This window comes from Gobio gobio (genome assembly GCF_949357685.1).
Source record: "Gobio gobio genome assembly, chromosome: 21".
Lineage (NCBI taxonomy): Eukaryota > Metazoa > Chordata > Actinopteri > Cypriniformes > Gobionidae > Gobio > Gobio gobio.
Window position 1 is genome coordinate 26,562,205 of NC_137117.1, and position 17,694 is coordinate 26,579,898.

The 17,694-nt window shown below is 37.2% G+C and overlaps 3 protein-coding genes across 16 annotated transcripts; 1 reads left to right on the forward strand and 2 right to left on the reverse strand.

Annotated features, from left to right (window-relative positions):
- Nucleotides 1–159: 159 nt before the first annotated feature.
- On the reverse strand, nt 160–1,063 carry LOC307117104 (large ribosomal subunit protein eL22-like). The gene is made up of 4 exons (XM_079801816.1): nt 1,037–1,063; nt 656–763; nt 428–552; nt 160–349 (listed from the first exon to the last, which is right to left on the reverse strand). Exons 1-4 carry the CDS (start codon nt 1,046–1,048, stop codon nt 205–207), a joined length of 390 nt encoding a protein of 129 aa, XP_079657942.1. The 5' UTR covers nt 1,049–1,063; the 3' UTR covers nt 160–204.
- A 1,212-nt stretch (nt 1,064–2,275) lies between these two features.
- rnf207b (ring finger protein 207b) lies at nt 2,276–12,687 on the forward strand. 14 transcript variants are annotated; one of them, XM_079803482.1, is made up of 19 exons: nt 2,278–2,413; nt 2,726–2,916; nt 3,260–3,325; nt 3,928–4,010; nt 7,993–8,137; nt 8,258–8,339; nt 8,410–8,498; nt 8,595–8,720; nt 8,881–8,927; nt 9,714–9,786; nt 9,884–9,952; nt 10,033–10,101; nt 10,175–10,296; nt 10,377–10,554; nt 11,090–11,275; nt 11,357–11,408; nt 11,499–11,616; nt 12,191–12,283; nt 12,379–12,687. In XM_079803482.1, the coding sequence occupies exons 2-19, from the start codon at nt 2,830–2,832 to the stop codon at nt 12,509–12,511; spliced, it is 1,818 nt and encodes a 605-aa protein (XP_079659608.1). In that variant the 5' UTR covers nt 2,278–2,413; nt 2,726–2,829; the 3' UTR covers nt 12,512–12,687. The 14 variants fall into 14 exon arrangements, with proteins under 14 accessions (XP_079659602.1, XP_079659608.1, XP_079659609.1 ...); XM_079803476.1 differs by lacking the exon at nt 3,260–3,325 and having other exon boundaries at nt 2,276–2,413; nt 3,928–4,060; nt 8,423–8,498; XM_079803483.1 differs by lacking the exon at nt 3,260–3,325.
- Nucleotides 12,668–17,359, reverse strand: icmt (isoprenylcysteine carboxyl methyltransferase). Its single transcript, XM_079803491.1, has 5 exons — nt 17,112–17,359; nt 16,719–16,807; nt 16,402–16,571; nt 15,686–15,903; nt 12,668–14,195 (listed from the first exon to the last, which is right to left on the reverse strand). Exons 1-5 carry the CDS (start codon nt 17,328–17,330, stop codon nt 14,013–14,015), a joined length of 879 nt encoding a protein of 292 aa, XP_079659617.1. The 5' UTR covers nt 17,331–17,359; the 3' UTR covers nt 12,668–14,012.
- Nucleotides 17,360–17,694: the final 335 nt, after the last annotated feature.

Below are 17,694 nucleotides of genomic sequence, written 5' to 3' on the forward strand. Positions count from 1 at the left end.
GTTTTCAGTTAAAACAGCTCAAACATGCATTTTAGTCAGGGACTCGCTTGAGCAATGTGTGTGAAAGCAGGGAGAAAAGTATTTGAGGTGGATAACTAGAGAAGTGTCCATCTAGCATCAAAACACCAATTTTAAGGAAGTGTATCTGAAAGGCTCAATGTAGTTGTAAATGAATTTATTTAAATGTACAAAAACAGCAAGAATTTAATCCTCCTCATCCTCTTCTTCCTCATCTTGGTTGATCTGGAAGTAGCGAAGTTCATAGCTTTCTTTAGTGTTAGCCACAACACGCAACCAGTCTCTGAGATTGTTCTTCTTCAGGTATTTCTTTGTGAGATATTTCAGGTACCTGCCAAGTAGATAAAACACTGGAATATAATAATGCAAGTAGCAGCTAAAAATAAAATAATTGGCAAAACAGACGCACCTTTTGGAGAACGGCACCTCGGAAGAAACTGTGATTTTGCTCTTGCTTCTTTCAATGGTGACAACTCCACCTCCCAGGTTTCCTGCTTTACCGTTGACTTTGATGCGCTCCTGTAGGAACTGCTCCTGTAACCACACATGCAAACAAAAGACAAACTCAGACAATTGTGATAATCTGACATCTCCAGAATAATAATGACGGTATACAATAAGGACTTGATCTACTCACAAAGTTGGCAGCATCCATGATGCCATCTTCAACGGGATGCGTGCAGTCCAGCGTGAACTTCAGGACCTGCTTCTTCTTCTTTCCACCTTTAGAGCTCTGCTGCTTCCTCTGCAATTAAATTCACAAAATGTGCACTTTCAGTCTTGTATCTATGACAGACATGTCATTATCATCAGAATAACATAACTATTCCCTGTGAATGTGACTTCACGGGGTTCATTCAATAACATAACAATTGTCTACTCTTACGTGTTGGGATATTACTCAAGTCATTTTATGAGAGCGACTGATTTTAATAAGCCATTTCGAATGATTTGTGTACATGAAAATGAATGGGAACATCTGTTATCTTATTCAAAAGGTCCGTACGATCGAACTTACAACAGGCGCCATAGTTGGAAATTTCGTCGAAAGGAAGAATCACGACTGCGCAAGCGTGACGTCGCAGTCTTCTATTTGTCTGTTGTTTGACTTAAAGGGACAGGTCATCCAAAAATAAAAATTCGTCCTGTCCCAATACCCACACTTGCTGATCACTTGTCTACTATACTTACACAACGTATTTCCTGTATTTGGTCCCAATGGTCAAGAGGGCGTGAAGACCGTAAGTATGTGTTGACTTTTGATTACCATACACTCGAAAAAAAAAAAAATCCCACTTGTTCAGTTTAATTAGGTAACCAATTTTTAAAACTTTTTGTCTCAATGTGGGACATCTCTTGTGAGTTCCTGAGCATGATGATTGATAGACACGCTTAGCCTCATATAACGCTCCAATGCGATATTAGAGATAATGTGGATTTATAGTGCATCTGAAATCGCATTTTTCACATTAAAGGGATAGTTCACCCAAAAATGAAAATTCTGTCATAATTTACTCACCTTCACGTTGTTCCAAATCTGTATGAGTCTTATTGTTCTGCTGAACACAAAAGAAGATAGAGTGAAGAATGTTTGTAACCAAGCAGATAGAGCAACCATTGACTACCAGGGAAAAAAATACTATGGTTGCTCTATCTGCTTTGTTACAAACAGTCTTCAAAATATCTTCTTTTGTACTCAGCAGAAAAAATAAACTCATACAGGGTTGGAACAACGTGAGGGTGAGTAAATTATGACAGAATTTTCATTTTTGGGTGAACTATCCCTTTAAATATAGTAGGAAAGTAGGCCTATTCGATTTTGCACACAGCATTTGTGTGTGCTTACTAGGACAGTCTTGCCTATTTACTTCCTGTCACGTACACTTGCTCTCAAGTGGCCAAGACTGCAAGTGCGGGTACTGAAACAGGCCCTAAATTCACTCACTCTCATAATAATATGCACTGAACATCTTACCTTATTTTTGTGCTCCACAGAACAATGGATGAGATGATGGCAGAAATTTCATAGTTCATGAACTATCCTTTTAAAAATAGGCACTCACGTGTTGATATTTTATAGAAAATTACATGCAATTTCTCTGTATGATCAAAAATTGCCATTCTGACATATGTTAATTTGCATGTTAGTTTAAGATATACCGTGTAATTTAATTTTAGCTACCAGGGCTCTACTTTTGACAGACAATGGCATCTGCTTTGTGTTGTGTAATCACAGTCTGAGTATTCTGGCCCCAACATATCACCTCCTCATACAACAGATACAGGAGTGTGAATTCATTGTTTGTTTTTGAAGCCATATCCTGCATCTAAAAACCCTTACAGATCCTTCACACGGCATTCAGTCCACCCAGCAGAAGCATTCGGACAGTACAAGGTATGCATATGCTTTATAGGTGAATGGAATTAAATACGTATATTTATTCATTTGGTATTTTTCAATTCATGTGACTATTTATGTTTCTGAGCCTATTCAAAGGCTTGTTACCGTTTTGGAGCTATCTTCTAAGTCTAATAATAAGTATTGACCTTGGATCTCACATTTTTCCCAGTATATTCTGAATCAACGAGAGCCCAAGGATACTAAGCATACTCAGAAGAATATGGATAGTCATAAATGTGCAATCTGTAAATGTGCTCCTGCACATAGTATATCAAACATTTTTAAAGGTCTTTATTATATTTTCAGATGTCTGGAGAGATCTTTTCCCCTCTGGATCATCTCTATGACCCGGACAGTGCCAACTGTCACCCGCTGGTGTGTCACTTGTGCCAAGAACAGTATGAGCATCCATGTCTACTGGACTGTTATCACACGTTCTGTGCCAGCTGCTTGCGCGGCAGGGCCGTGGACAGCCGACTGACTTGCCCTCTCTGTGGGTAAGAATTTACTTCATTTAATGATTGATCACCTTATTCTCACACAGTATAATCGCAGTAGGGGGGAACAGAACCACAGTGTTAGTACTGATTTACATGCAAAGATAAAGCCTATGACATGTATGCATTTGAATTTTATAGATTTAAATGGTCAAATGACATTGTCTGGTCAACTCTATGGTGCCAGGGCCATCTGTAGGAGAGATTACCTGTTAACAGCTGCACTATAGATCCTGCCTTTGTGTTGGACTTAATCAAAAGTCTCGGGGCACATTCTGCCAAGGCCACTGTTGCATCAAACAATAAACCTAACACCATCTGACACTTGATATTGGATACACAGGTCCTAGGCTGGCTACAATTAGAGATGGCTGAAATGCCTGTGCACTCACCCTTCGGCTGCCATACAGTAAGTCTAGCAGCAGCTTAATCGCACACCGTAGATCTTGCATTTATGGAGGGAATTTATACAAAAATTGGAAAAGGTTGGTGGTCTTTATAAAGAAGCATGTTAGAGTAAGTATGAATTTGTTTTTAGCTGGTTCAGTGTTCACTTAGAGGTTAAGATATTGCAAATGTCAAAAGTGTTTTGATTGTTACATTATGCCATGGTGATCGCATGCATTATGTTTGTTAATGTTATGCATCAGCAATGCAAAGGACTGTGTTAATGTTATAATATATTGTTTAAAACCTTGATCGAATACACTGTGAATGCTTCTCATGTAAGTGAATTTACAGGGAATCTTTGAACTCTTATCCTTAGAAATATTAAAGTAGTATATTTATTTGTAGAATTGTTTTAGTCCCTTTCTGTTTGTGTCTATTTCCGTCGATGGGGGTTATCTATCGCTCACTGTTCTATCTAAGAATTCAGAAGAGAGCTATTTGTGTCGTTGTTGCTATGAAGGAGAGATAAACACGTCAATGCCAAATGTATGACTAAGACATTATCAGGTAATGGGTCAAAAGTTCTGCACAGACACACAAAACTGTCTGTTTCTTTTGTAGACATCAGTCTGTTGTGAAAGGATTAAATGCACTCCCGCCAGAGGATCGACTCCTGAAGTTTTTGGTGGACAGTTCAGCAGACAGTGAGGAAACCGTGCAGTGTGCTAACTGTGATTTGGAGTGCAAGAAACAGGTCTTATTATCACACAATACTGTCGATTGTAAGAAAATGGTGGGGTTTAAGTAGACTAAATTATTGGAGAAGTCTGACATAGAGAAAAGTCTGACGTTTTACCGGTAGATCAAGTTTTTGAAACATATGCATGGATTCAAGATTAATAAGACGTACAGTGTTTATTTTTATTTCATGCTTTACACTGTAAACCTGAATAAATTGGCAAAACTCAAACAAATTTTAAGTTTAAGTAAGCAGAACTTTTGTAATACATTTTAATTGCTCTGAACTTGCAATATTTGAGTAAGCTAATTCATACATTTAACTTAAAAATATCATGTAATCTTTTAGTGGTGGAAACTTGCTTTAGCTAATTCAATAAATGTCACCTTGCCAATTGGTTACACAATGTTTTGGTAGCATTAGCATAGCATAGCACTTGCTGAATGAGGGCAGCAATATATACATTTAACATACACTCACCTAAAGGATTATTAGGAACACCATACTAATACTGTGTTTGACCCCCTTCTGCTTCAGAACTGCCTTAATTCTACATGGCATTAATTCAACAAGGTGCTGAAAGTATTCTTTAGAAATGTTGGCCCATATTGATAGGATAGCATCTTGCAGTTGATGGAGATTTGTGGGATGCACATCCAGGGCACGAAGATCCCGTTCCACCACATCCCAAAGATGCTCTATTGGGTTGAGATCTGGTGACTGTGGGGGCCATTTTAGTACAGTGAACTCATTGTCATGTTCAAGAAACCAATTTGAAATGATTCGAGCTTTGTGACATGGTGCATTATCCTGCTGAAAGTAGCCATCAGAGGATGGGTACATGGTGGTCATAAAGGGATGAACATGGTCAGAAACAATGCTCAGGTAGGCCGTGGCATTTAAACCATGCCCAATTGGCACTAAGGGGCCTAAAGTGTGCCAAGAAAACATCCCCCACACCATTACACCACCACCACCAGCCTGCACAGTGGTAACAAGGCATGATGGATCCATGTTCTCATTCTGTTTACGCCAAATTCTGACTCTACCATCTGAATGTCTCAACAGAAATCGAGACTCAACAGACCAGGCAACATTTTTCTAGTCTTCAACGGTTCAATTTTGGTGAGCTCGTGCAAATTGTAGCCTCTTTTTCCTATTTGTAGTGGAGATGAGTGGTACCCGGTGGGGTCTTCTGCTGTTGTAGCCCATCCGCCTCAAGGTTGTGCGTGTTGTGGCTTCACAAATGCTTTGCTGCATACCTCGGTTGTAACAAGTGGTTATTTCAGTCAAAGTTGCTCTTCTATCAGCTTGAATCAGTCGGCCCATTCTCCTCTGACCTCTAGCATCAACAAGGCATTTTCGCCCACAGGACTGCCGCAAACTGGATGTTTTTCCCTTTTCATACCATTCTTTGTAAACCCTAGAAATGGTTGTGCGTGAAAATCCCAGTAACTGAGCAGATTGTGAAATACTCAGACTGGCCCGTCTGGCACCAACAACCATGTCACGCTCAAAATAGCTTAAATCACCTTTCTTTCCCATTCTGACATTCAGTTTGGAGTTCAGGAGATTGTCTTGACCAGGACCACACCCCTAAATGCATTGAAGCAACTGCCATGTGATTGGATGATTAGATAATTGCATTAATGGGAAATTGAACAGGAGTTCCTAATAATCCTTTAGGTGAGTGTATATCTGTTCTCAAACTAACCTCATGCTCCACTTGATGCTCAGCCTGATGGTAATACAAAAAAAAAAAACATAACAAAAACATTTCTAAACTAGCATAAAACATTAAACACTAAATCTCCTACTTAACGTTAATATTGCACAAAAAAAACATAATATAACACTTTTGAGTGTCATGGCAAAGCATGCTGGGAAATAGAAATCCCAGCCCGGTTTCAGTTAAATTTAAGTTAGTCTAAATTCAAAGAAACAAGTTCATAAAACAATTAAACAATTCAGATGACTTAATTTATTTTTAATTTGTTTAATTTGTTTAATTTGAGTTGTCTCTACTCAAACCAATTAATTATTTTGAGCACTAGGGTTTACGGTGTAATGGTTATTTTACTTATATAGAATTCATATTTTGAGAAAATAAATTAAATAACATTTATATGTTGAAAATTTTAATTATAAATTAATTCATACTTGGGTTCTTGTAAAAGTGAACACATGACTTTTAAAAGTCTTCTTAGAGGCGGCATTAATGCAATCCAGAGATTGGCCATAATTATATATTTTAAACAAAACTGAACAAATAAAACGTGAAAACATACTTTATTAAAGTATTTATGACAAAACATAATATGTGTCTTCAACTAGACCTACATGTTGTATTACAAACAGTCAGTAACTACACTTATGAGTCTGATTTACTAAAAAGAAATGAGTCATTAGAGTAATTTATTGGAGAATCGTGCTGCGTCCCAATTCGCCTACTTATACTACATCCTAAAAGTATGTACTCTTTTTGTGAAGAAAAAGTACATACTTTTGAGTGTGTAGCAGAAGAGTATCCAAGCTTTGGGACATACTACTTCGTCATCTTTAAACGGACTCTGTTACGTGCGTCCCGTCACCGTTTAAAATGTCAATCATCGTCACAGTTCAAATCCCCCACTTTAAATTTAATTTCCTACCGTATCGGAGAGAAATGTAGTCGCTCGTTGATCTGCCTTTCGTGGGTCTTTAGACTCCTCTCATGTGTTTGCAAAGTTAATGGCCAAACGTATCATTACAAAAGTTCTCAATGCTGCTGCAGGTGAAATATAATGTGGATAATATTGAATAAATATCTTTTCGTCCGGTTAAATACTGATAATTGCTCACTCAAACCACTTTATCTAATCCTCTCCACTTAACCGTCAGACTCGCGTAACCGTCATGTTTGTAGTTTTTTAAACACTTTTTATCCGCGTTTGTAGTTCTAATCGAATCCTCGTCCATCTCGCAATGGGTTGTGGGCAATATCAGCCGTTAGAGTGCGCATCGATCTGCACTTCGGATTCTGACCGGAAATAGTAGACCATCCGGGAATCTTTGGAATACTTTTTTCAACATACTAAGATTTGGGACATACTAATTCTTTTTTCGAATACTATTTAGTACGGATAGTATGCGAATTGGGACGCAGCATCGGACTACAGCAGTTGCACTTTACATTTTTGATTCACTAAAAAGAAATAGTGTTTGTCGTATTAAAGGGATAGTTCACCCAAAAATTTAAATTACCCCAGGATTTACTCACCCTCAAGCCATTCTACATATATATGACATTCTTCTTTTAGACAAATACAATCTGAGTTATATTAAAAAATGGCCTGGCTAATCCAAGTTTTATAATGGCATTCGAGCCCAAAATTTTAAGCCCCAAAAAGTACATCCATCCATTATGGCTCCAGGAGGTTAATAAAGGCCTTCTGAAGTGTGTTTGTGTAAGAAAAATATCCATATAAAGTAAAATATCTAGCTCCCGGCAGACCACCTTCCGTTCAACTTACGAAAAAAGAGTAACTGACGCAACGTATAGAGTAAGCGTCTTGAACTGCGAGAGCCGTTACACTTTCTTCGTAAGATAAATACGTGAGTTCGCTTCAGAAGGCCTTTATTAACCCCTTGGAGCCGTGTGGATTACTTTTATAATGGATGGATGCATTTTGTTGGGCTTCAAATTTTGGGCCGCTATTCCCTACTATTATAAAGCTTGGAAGAGCCAGGACATTTTTTTTTATATAACTCTGATTGTATTCGTCTGAAAGAAGAATGTCATATACACCTATGGCTTGAGGGTGAGTTTCAGACCATGGGGTCATTTTCATTTTTGGGTGAACTATCACTTTAAACTCTGTCAAATATTTCAGTATGAGGTTTCATTTCATTTTTAAGATTAGGGTTTTGTCTGCTTAAGTGTTTTATTCTTCTGTCACAAACCCCAGGATGTGGATGCAATGTATTATTGCAACACTTGTTGCCAGCCACTGTGTCGAGACTGCAGGGAAACCACCCATAAGGCCAAGATGTTTTCCAGCCACGAGATTGTCTCCTTGGCAAAGCGCACCAAAGAAGCCCACAAAAAATGTGGTGTGTGTGAAACTCTATTTTGAATTAGTTCAAACTACTTAAATGAATGAAATTCCTTTTGTCAAGAACAAGTCTTTAATGCTAAAGCTTTTGGGATCCATGCACTTTGTCTATTTGCAGCCCTCCATGAGGAACTCTACATCATGTTTTCTACAGAGAAAAAGTCCATGCTCTGCATCAACTGCTTCAGAGACATGCAAGTGTGAGTTCTAAACTTAACTGAGCATGTAATTAGCATATGACCCATATGATTTCAAAATAATGTGGGTCAGTCTTCTTCCATAGGGAGAACAGAGCACACTGCATTGATATTGAGACAGCATATATACAAGGCTGTGAAAAACTGGACCAAGCCGTCTTAGTGAGTTTCTCACCCATGCTTTTCTCTGCAGAATATGTACTTTCATCTGTGTCTGTATTGTGTGGAGCACCTATTGAAGTATTTCACTCTCTTCAGGCTGTTAAGGAGCTTCAGACGTCAGCTCGAGAAGCAATTATTCTGCTCAAAGCCATGATTGGAGAGGTCAGGGCCAATGTGGATGAAGAGGAGAGCGCCATCTGCACTTTGTTCAATAATATGCAGGTGTCATGCACAAGTACAATACTCAGTTAATCTGGCTACACTTATCTGATTTTGATGTCAGAAATAATTAACTAAGCATTTTTTATTTGAGAGGTAAAATTAGAATGGAATGAAACAAAATTGGTGATTCACACATTTATTTATTTATTTTTTTGCTCAGGAAAAACTAGCAGAGAGAAAAAAGAATCTACTCAAAGCAGCACAAAGGTAAAAAACAATATATATATATATATATATATATATATATATATATATATATATATATATATATATATATATATATATATATATATATATATATATATATATATATATATATATATATATATATATATATATATATATATATATATATATATATATATAAAAAACACAAAAAACAGGTATATAAATAAAAATAAGACATTAGTGTTATAAATTATGAACACATGCAAAAACAAGTGAAAACCAATGAAATATTTAATAACTGACAATGATGTAGTCAATGCTTTTTACTACAAAAATATGCTTTTTCCTGTGAGCTTTCTTTTTTCATATGCAAACCTGTAGCTGTAGTTTGACTTTTTTGGCCCAATTATATTTTTTCATATAAATACCTTAACCAAGTTTAGTGTTTTGCTTCATATTCAAAATATTTAATAAAATATTTTCCTCATATTGTGGTGTTTTAATTAAACTTAGGGTCATTACAAACAAATCCACAAACCAATCCCTTCCGGACATCACTTTTGTAATATAAAAATATATTGATCACAAACATTTAAAAAAAAAAAAAAAAAAAAAAAAAAATATATATATATATATATATATATATATATATATATATATATATATATATATATATATATATATATATATATATATATATATATATATATATATATATATATATATATAAAATTAGCACAGGCACAAAATGATTAAGGTGAAGAAGCAAAGATCCTGATTAAGGAACACTCATTATTAATCTTCTTTTGTGCGTTTATTTTCTAGTCAGCATGAGGAGAAGGAGAGAGCCTTTAAAGAGCAGTTATCTCATCTTGCAGCACTCCTTCCAACTCTCCAGGTATAAGCGCATTTTCTTCATATCTCCAGTCATCCTAGCTTTTCAAATATTCCTGCTTGCTTTGCTTTCAAACATGTTTCTTTTTACTTCTCTCCAGGTTCATCTTGTTACATGTTCTGCCTTTCTAAGCTCAGCAAATAAGTTTGAGTTTTTGGACATGGGATATGTGAGTACAAACCATTTTTTTAATTATTTAATAATAAAAAGAACATGATTTATTGATTGATTTAATTTGAATTCACACAGCAATTAATGGAGAGACTAAAGAAGATTGTGAAACTACCACACAGGCTGAGACCAGCTCAAAGCAGTAAGGTTAGTTTACTAAATTCAAGTATGTTAAATAAATCAGTGCATAAGTTATATCTGCTGTAATCCATCCACACAGATAAACACAGATTATCGCTCTGAGTTTGCACGCTGCCTGGAGCCGCTCTTGCTGTTGGGGCATCGGCGTTCAATGTCCACTGCAGGGAGTGTGGCTTTAGGTCTGGGAAACGCCAGTGGACTGTGAGTCTACTTTAAATAAGCAGTCTAAAACTGCTTATTTAAACATATAAAATGAATATTTGTTTATCATCATCTTGCAGGATGCAATCATCCCTGTCAGTGCAATGTCACTCTCCAGCCATAAGTGACATGTCACTGTGCTCCTCGGTGGTGCGCAGGCCGACCTCACACCGTTACATCAGCACCAAGGTTCTGCTGGCAGAGGGTGAGGAGACGCCCTTTATGAACCACTGCTGCAACTATGAGAACAGCTACAGGGTGAGTGTTTCTCATACACTCATGAGATCGATTATATCTTATTTTCAGCTATTTTCGTGTTTTTCCCAAGAGGAAATTCACATTAATTGTGTGATGTTGCAAGAGAAAAACAAAACAAACTGAATTACTTAAAATAAATAGTGACGTGAATCCAAGTATGGTGTCCATACTCGGAATTTGTGCTCTGCATGTCACCCATCCAAATGCACACACGCACACACATACACAGCAGTATTGAACACACACCGTGAATCACCCGGAGCAGTGAGCAGCCATTTTTTGCACCCAGGGAGAGATTGGGGGTTAGGTGCCTTGCTCAAAGGCACCCGAGTTGTGGGTAATGAGAGTGGAAGAGAGTTCTGTTCATTCACTCCCCCCACATACATTTCCTCCCAGTAGTAAGACTCAAAGTCCGACTCTCCCCCAATAGTAACCATAAATCCCAATCCCCAAATGTTTATTAATTCCACATATAAAAAAGTATAAAGAAAATATTGTACTGCAAATGACAAATTCTCCATATCTGTTCGACCAGACCTTACAGACCGAAATCCAGAAGCTCAAAGACCAGGTGCAGGAGATTCACAGAGACCTGACCAAGCACCATTCCCTCACCAAACCCGACACCATGAGTGAGATTTTGGAGCGCTCTGTACTGGTGGACGGACAGATATCTATAGAGTACTCCTCAGTGGAGCTCATGCGGGCCATTTTCGAGGAGGTGAGATGGCAATAGTTTAAAACTTACATAGGAGGAGGTGAAAAAGAGGATGGCTCATTATACCATCGATTTTGTTCTAAGATCTGGGAGGAGACATTACAGAGGGTGGCAAATGAACAGGAGATTTATGAAGGTAAGTAAATGCTTTTGATTTTCTCACTAAGATCTTCTCATTACTAAGGCTGTTGAGTAGTGATTCTTGTCAATTTTTCTTCATTTGTAGCACAACTTCATGACCTGCTTCAGTTAAAACAGGAGAACTCTTATTTGACCACTATCTCCAGACAAATAGGACCCTACATTCGCTCCATAGCGAAAGTGAAAGAGCGCCTGGAGCCCAGGTACAAAGAGCATGATGTATCATTCACATGGTTTATAGAGAAATATAAACAATATACACATATTACAGTTCAAAAGTTTGGAATGTAGTTTTTTTTTTCCACTTTTGAAAATGTCTCAAGCTCACCAAGGCTGCATTTTACAATCAAATTTACAGTAAAATTGTGAAATATTACAATTTAAAAGTTATTTTCTATTTGAAAAATTCAACGCTTAATTTTCAACAGTCATTACTCCAGTCTTCAGTGTCACATGATTTTTCAGAAATCATTCAAATATGCTGATTTGCTATGCAAGTAACCTTTTTTCAGGATTGTTTGATGAATAGAAAGTTCAATAGAACAGCATTTTTGAATAGAATTTTGTAACAATACAAATCTCTTTAATGTTATAATAACTTAATGCATCTTTGCTAAATAAAATTATTCATCTCTTTAAAAAAAAAACATCCCAGTCCCCAAACATCAGATTTACATAATTTTGCCAATTTTTCCAAAACAAACTGACAATTTAATTTACACACCAAAGCATTTTGACACTTGGTACTTTTTTCCTTCTAATGTTTACCTTTAACAGGCTGAAGGAGCCTAAAGAGCTGAAAGATGATCGCACGGAGATCATGCTGAAGCTCTACGAGGACAGCACCACCGCTGCCGACACACAGCCCAGGTGAGTTCCCTTCAATTTATCATAAGTATGTTATGTTCTTAATTTGTTCTTAAGAAAAAGTTAATTAATGGCTATTCCATGCTTCCCTGATACAGTAATGAGCTGTCCTGTAACGCTGAGGACAACTGGACTCTAAACAGCCTATCAGACGAGACCAATCCCAAGAACAAGGATTACTACAGGCCAAACAAGCAGAAGAACACCACTGATACAGCCAATCGCAAATAGATACCAATGTGAAACCGCTTTTGTGTTGATCAGCCAGCTTAGATATTTGTTAAAACGAACAATAAGCATGCATTCATGTAAATCTGATATACAGAATCTTGAATAAAAACAGTTCACAGTGCTTGCATTTTAGAGAATCACAGTAATTTCTAAATAAAAGTGATAGGTGCTCACTAGAGTAAGTGTTTATTTTAAAGGTTTGTTACATTTTGCTGAAGATGTTAATAATGTACAGTTATCATTCAAGAGGTAGGGTGGTCCTCTCCCATCAGCTCTTTGCACGAGCGTAGTGCAAAAAAACCTATTGCATGTGTTCAAATGTTACCTGTACCTACGCATATATTATAGTGCTCGTCATTGGTTGAAAGTGTGCAAGAAATTCTTATTCTTAACCCAATGTCATCTATATAAGCTACATCATGCCAGGAGGAGAGCGAAGCCCTCCTCCTAGAAATGTAAAATCGGAAAGATTAAGACTTTGGATATAGCAAACCCCTCCGGCATTCGGCCCTTTGAATCCCACCTTCGTAAAAAACAGATTTTTCTTGCTGAATTATCATGCAAGTGTGAAGGAAAGTGAAAAGAAACGGATATGGTAATGAGTGAGTGTGGGAGTGAAGACGAAAGAGACTAATGCGTTTGACAAGAGTTAGATGAGAGGACATATGCATTGAGATATGCTGCATAACTGGAGGACTATGAAAATATTCATAAGGAAATTCTAAAGAGGAATTAAGCCTGTAATGTATCAGATACGTTTATTTCTCTAATCATAATATTAAAATTTCCCAACAACATTGACAAATCACAGATATTTAGAGATTGTCGGAAATCAGTAGGCCTGTTGTGACTGGCAGAATTAGTGAAAACTGCTCTGGCAGACCTTTAAAAAAAAAAACACGTTCGGAGGCATAAAAATTTGTTTACACAAAATGGACAATGTCTAAACGGCCACTCCAGTAAATATATCACATGACGAATTTAAAACTTATCTGAATAAAACTCTTTACCTCAATGTATTTAAAACTCTACTGAAATCTCTGGACGCTCATAAATTGGTAACAAAACATTGTCCTGAATCTCACTCATAAAGGTTTCTAAACAAAACCATGGGATTTATAAAACAAAGAGCAGCTTATGAAATTACATGGTGCAAATAGGAGGATGCATGATAAATGACTGGCATGAAAACAAGGAGGAGTTAGACAGAACAAAAATATGATGAGGTGTAGGAGAAAAGACAGATGCTGAGGAATGTGGTGTCTGTGTTCTAGAATCTCTGATGGTGTTGAGGGTGGAAGCTCCACCCTGCTCAGGGCAGACCAATGTGTCTCAGAGCAGATCAGCGGGTCAGTTTTACTGTGCTGCCACCTCATATATCTGTGCTGGCCCCAGGGGCCGCGCCATAATGCCACAAGGCAACGAGCTCACTCAGAGCGCCAGTCAGAGGTGTCCAGGTGTGCACTTTCAGGCTAATTCCTCCTTTCAATGCAGCACAGCCTTAAGAGTTAACCCTGATTCCTGAGATGAAGGGCAAGCCAGTGAAGACCTTCTTCTTGTACTCAACATAGTCCTCTCCAAAGAAATGGATGAGAGAGAGCTCCTCCTCCTCAATACGCTCTCGAAAGAACCGCCAGCTGGCGATCGTATATCCCAGTATACATATCGGGTTGCACAGCATTATCTGGGAAAAATGACAAGCAAGAGTACAGGTTTAAAACAAAACGCATGAATAAATCTTCTAAACTAACAACTCAATTTAAGGGATGAATTTAATAAAATATTTATTAAAAATAAGATTTATAATAGAAGAAACTTCACAACAAGGTTTAATTTGTTAATATTAACAACATTAGATAACAAACAATACATCTGCAGGATTTATTAATCTTAAAGGGTTAGTGAGACCCGTAAGACCTCCGTTCATCTTCGGAACACAAATTAATATATTTTAGTTGAAATCTGATGGCTCTGAAAGGCCTCCATTGGCACAATGCACGGTTCACTCTCAAGACCCTTCAAAGGTACTAAAGACGTCGTTACAAAGTCCATCTCACTACAGTGGTTCTAAAATAACTTTATGAATCGGCGAGAATAGTTTTTGTGCGCAAAAAACCCCTAAATAACGACTTATATAGTGATGACGATTTCAAAACACGGCATCATGAAGCTTCGAAGCGTTATGAATCAGTGAGTCGAATGAGCAGTTTGGATCGCCAAATTTCAGCAGTTTGGCGGTTTGACACGCGATCCGAATCATGATTCGACTCACTGATTCATAACGCTTCGAAGCTTCATGAGGCCGTGTTTTGAAATCGTCATCACTATATAAGTCGTTATTTAGGGTTTTTTTGCGCACAAAAACTATTCTCGCCGATTCATAAAGTTATTGTAGAACCACTGTAGTGAGATGGACTTTGTAACGACGTCTTTAGTACCTTTTAAGGGTCTTGAGAGTGAACCGTGCATTGTGGCAATGGAGGCCTTTCAGAGCCATCAGATTTCAACTAAAATATCTTCATTTGTGTCTGAAGATGAACGGAGGTCTTACGGGTGTCGAACGACATGAGGGTAAGTAATTAATGACAGAATTTTCATTTTTGGGTGAACTAACCCTTTAATGTTAATATCAACTTTACTAATACATTTTTGAGATCAGTTGATCATCTGTTGACATTAGTTAATTCAGTGAACTAACATGAAAACTAACATTAACAACATTTAATAATTGCTGTAAGAATATATTGCTCATTGTTAGTTCATGTCACAAATGAGACCTTGTTGTAAAGTGTTACCATTATATATTTATTGAATATATAAAAATTATACTATTTGTAAAGCTTTTGAACGGTGTTCTGTGAAAAGCGCTATACCAGGTGTTGGCAACCTATGGCTCGCAGGGGGATAATAATCACAGAAGCGGATGAATGGTTTGTCAGAGCTGTTGCGCTACTGTTGAATAGCGCAGGTTCAAATCTATCACTTTAATAGTAATTAAAGCTCCTAACAGGCTGAGTGATTATGAGGAGTGATTACCTCCAAATGTACATCCATATGCAAGATCGAGGGACTTTATTTAAATGAAATACATATACCACTTTATCTATTGTTTTCCATAGGTTGCCTCCCCCTGCACTATACAAATAAATTCTATGGAAATAAAGGTAAAAGTACCTGAGTGCCAGTGCTCCAGTAAAACCAGCCCACATAGGAAGGATGTCTGAAGAGAGCATAAACTCCAGTGGTGACCAGCACGTGGCTCTGGGCCTTCTCATTCTGCACTATATGGTTAAAATTAGACCCTGCCGTCAGCATGGCAGCTTTGCGCAGACTGTCCCCACAGAGAACCATCAGCAGACCCACAAAACAGAGCCAGTTCACCTGCTTTATCTCTGTCGAAAAAAATTAAAATGAATGCAATTCATTTTGAAAATTTAAGAAAGCATTTCAACCGTTCCTGAAAAAAAGAAAAAATTTCAAAATGCATTAATTCATTATTTACGTAACTAAATAATATATAAAGTAATTCATAATAATAATAATAATGTTTTGACAATACAATATATTTAATATTTAAAACACTTAAAGCTTCCTCCATACAAATTGACAAAACTTACATTAATTTGTTTCCTAACAATAAGCCAGTCACAATCATGAAGTTTGAGCTGACGATTTTCTACAAATAATTGCAATTGATTGAACACACAAACCACAAAGGAAGACCTTTGACTATCTTTATCTACTTTTGTGTACCATCTCAAATCAATATGATCAGATCAAATAACGCAATCACACAATTATTCAATAATTGTAACAGGCTTACTTACAAAGTAACTGAATGTTCCAAGCTATTAATATTACAAAAAAGACTGACCAAGATCATAACAAACCTGGAATAAGGAGCATTTCCACAGTGAACTCTATCCAGGAGGAAATAGCTGCTACGGTGTATTCAACACTATGGTTGAGCAGGAAGGAGTCCAGAGACAGACTGCGTGGGTTGATGATGGCAGTAACCAGGTACTCAGAGTAGTGAAAAAATGACAGTGAACACATATACCTATTGGAACAAATCATAATAACAAAAAGTTATTCCATAATCCAGGAAATTCATGTGGCTTCTAAGGCCATCCTTGTTTTCAGTTCTTATTTTAATGTGTATATTAACCTCAAAAAGGCCTAACCCATTTCACAAAAGTTGAATTACCAGCCAAAGTGTGTCCATGCTGTGTCTGCCAAACTTAAAATGAGACCACACCCAAAGGCAAATCCAAGAAAGCAGGCTCGAACAGCCACCTGGTTAAGCAAAAAGGGCAGAAAAGTTTTAGCCAGATCCTGATACTGCAAATCCACAAATAAGAAGCTGTCTTCTTGGAGAGCTTATTCAAATTGACAGAGGATCCCATTAGAGTACTAAAGTAATAGGATTATGCCTGCACACAGGACATTACCAATAGCTGCCTTTGCAACAACAGATCTAGATACATCTTATTATTATTCATTTAAAACATTCACATGGATATGACAGGGGTTCCAGTTTTGCAATAATTGTTCTATTTGTGTAACACACATCAATCAGACTGTCTCTCTTGAGTCTTACCTTGTATAAAGGTCCCTTGTATATGATTAGCAGGAAGCCATTGATAACTGTGATGTACGTCGCAATGGCTATTTTCCCGTTCACATCCGTGAGGTAATCGAATATCCAGTCAATGTGAGAGCCGAATTTGACAAGTAACGGTATTATAATGACACAAAGGCCTGAGATAAAGCTAATAATACTTATCTTCCCTTCTAGCACCAACTTGCTGCCTGCCATGTTGAAAACAGCAAGGTCTCGTCGAGAAATCTCGCGTGGCTTCAGAGCTCACGCTGACTTGACAGCGTTTTCAAACTCATTGAACTGTAGTTGTGTATTAATGTCTCCTGATATGCGACTGTAATTGTAAAATATTCAGTTACTATTATTATTACATAATGCATTTTTATAGTAGTCTTTATAAAGCAATGTTATTAATGGCTGTATTGTGCAATACAACCGAGTTGTTTCACTCAAGACGTGGAATAAGGGACCTGTTAATAAGCAATGCACACTTGATAAAATAAATAATTAAATTTTAATCTACAGCTGTAATAAGTGGAATTTTAGGTGGTGGGGATAGTGGTAAATACCACACAACACT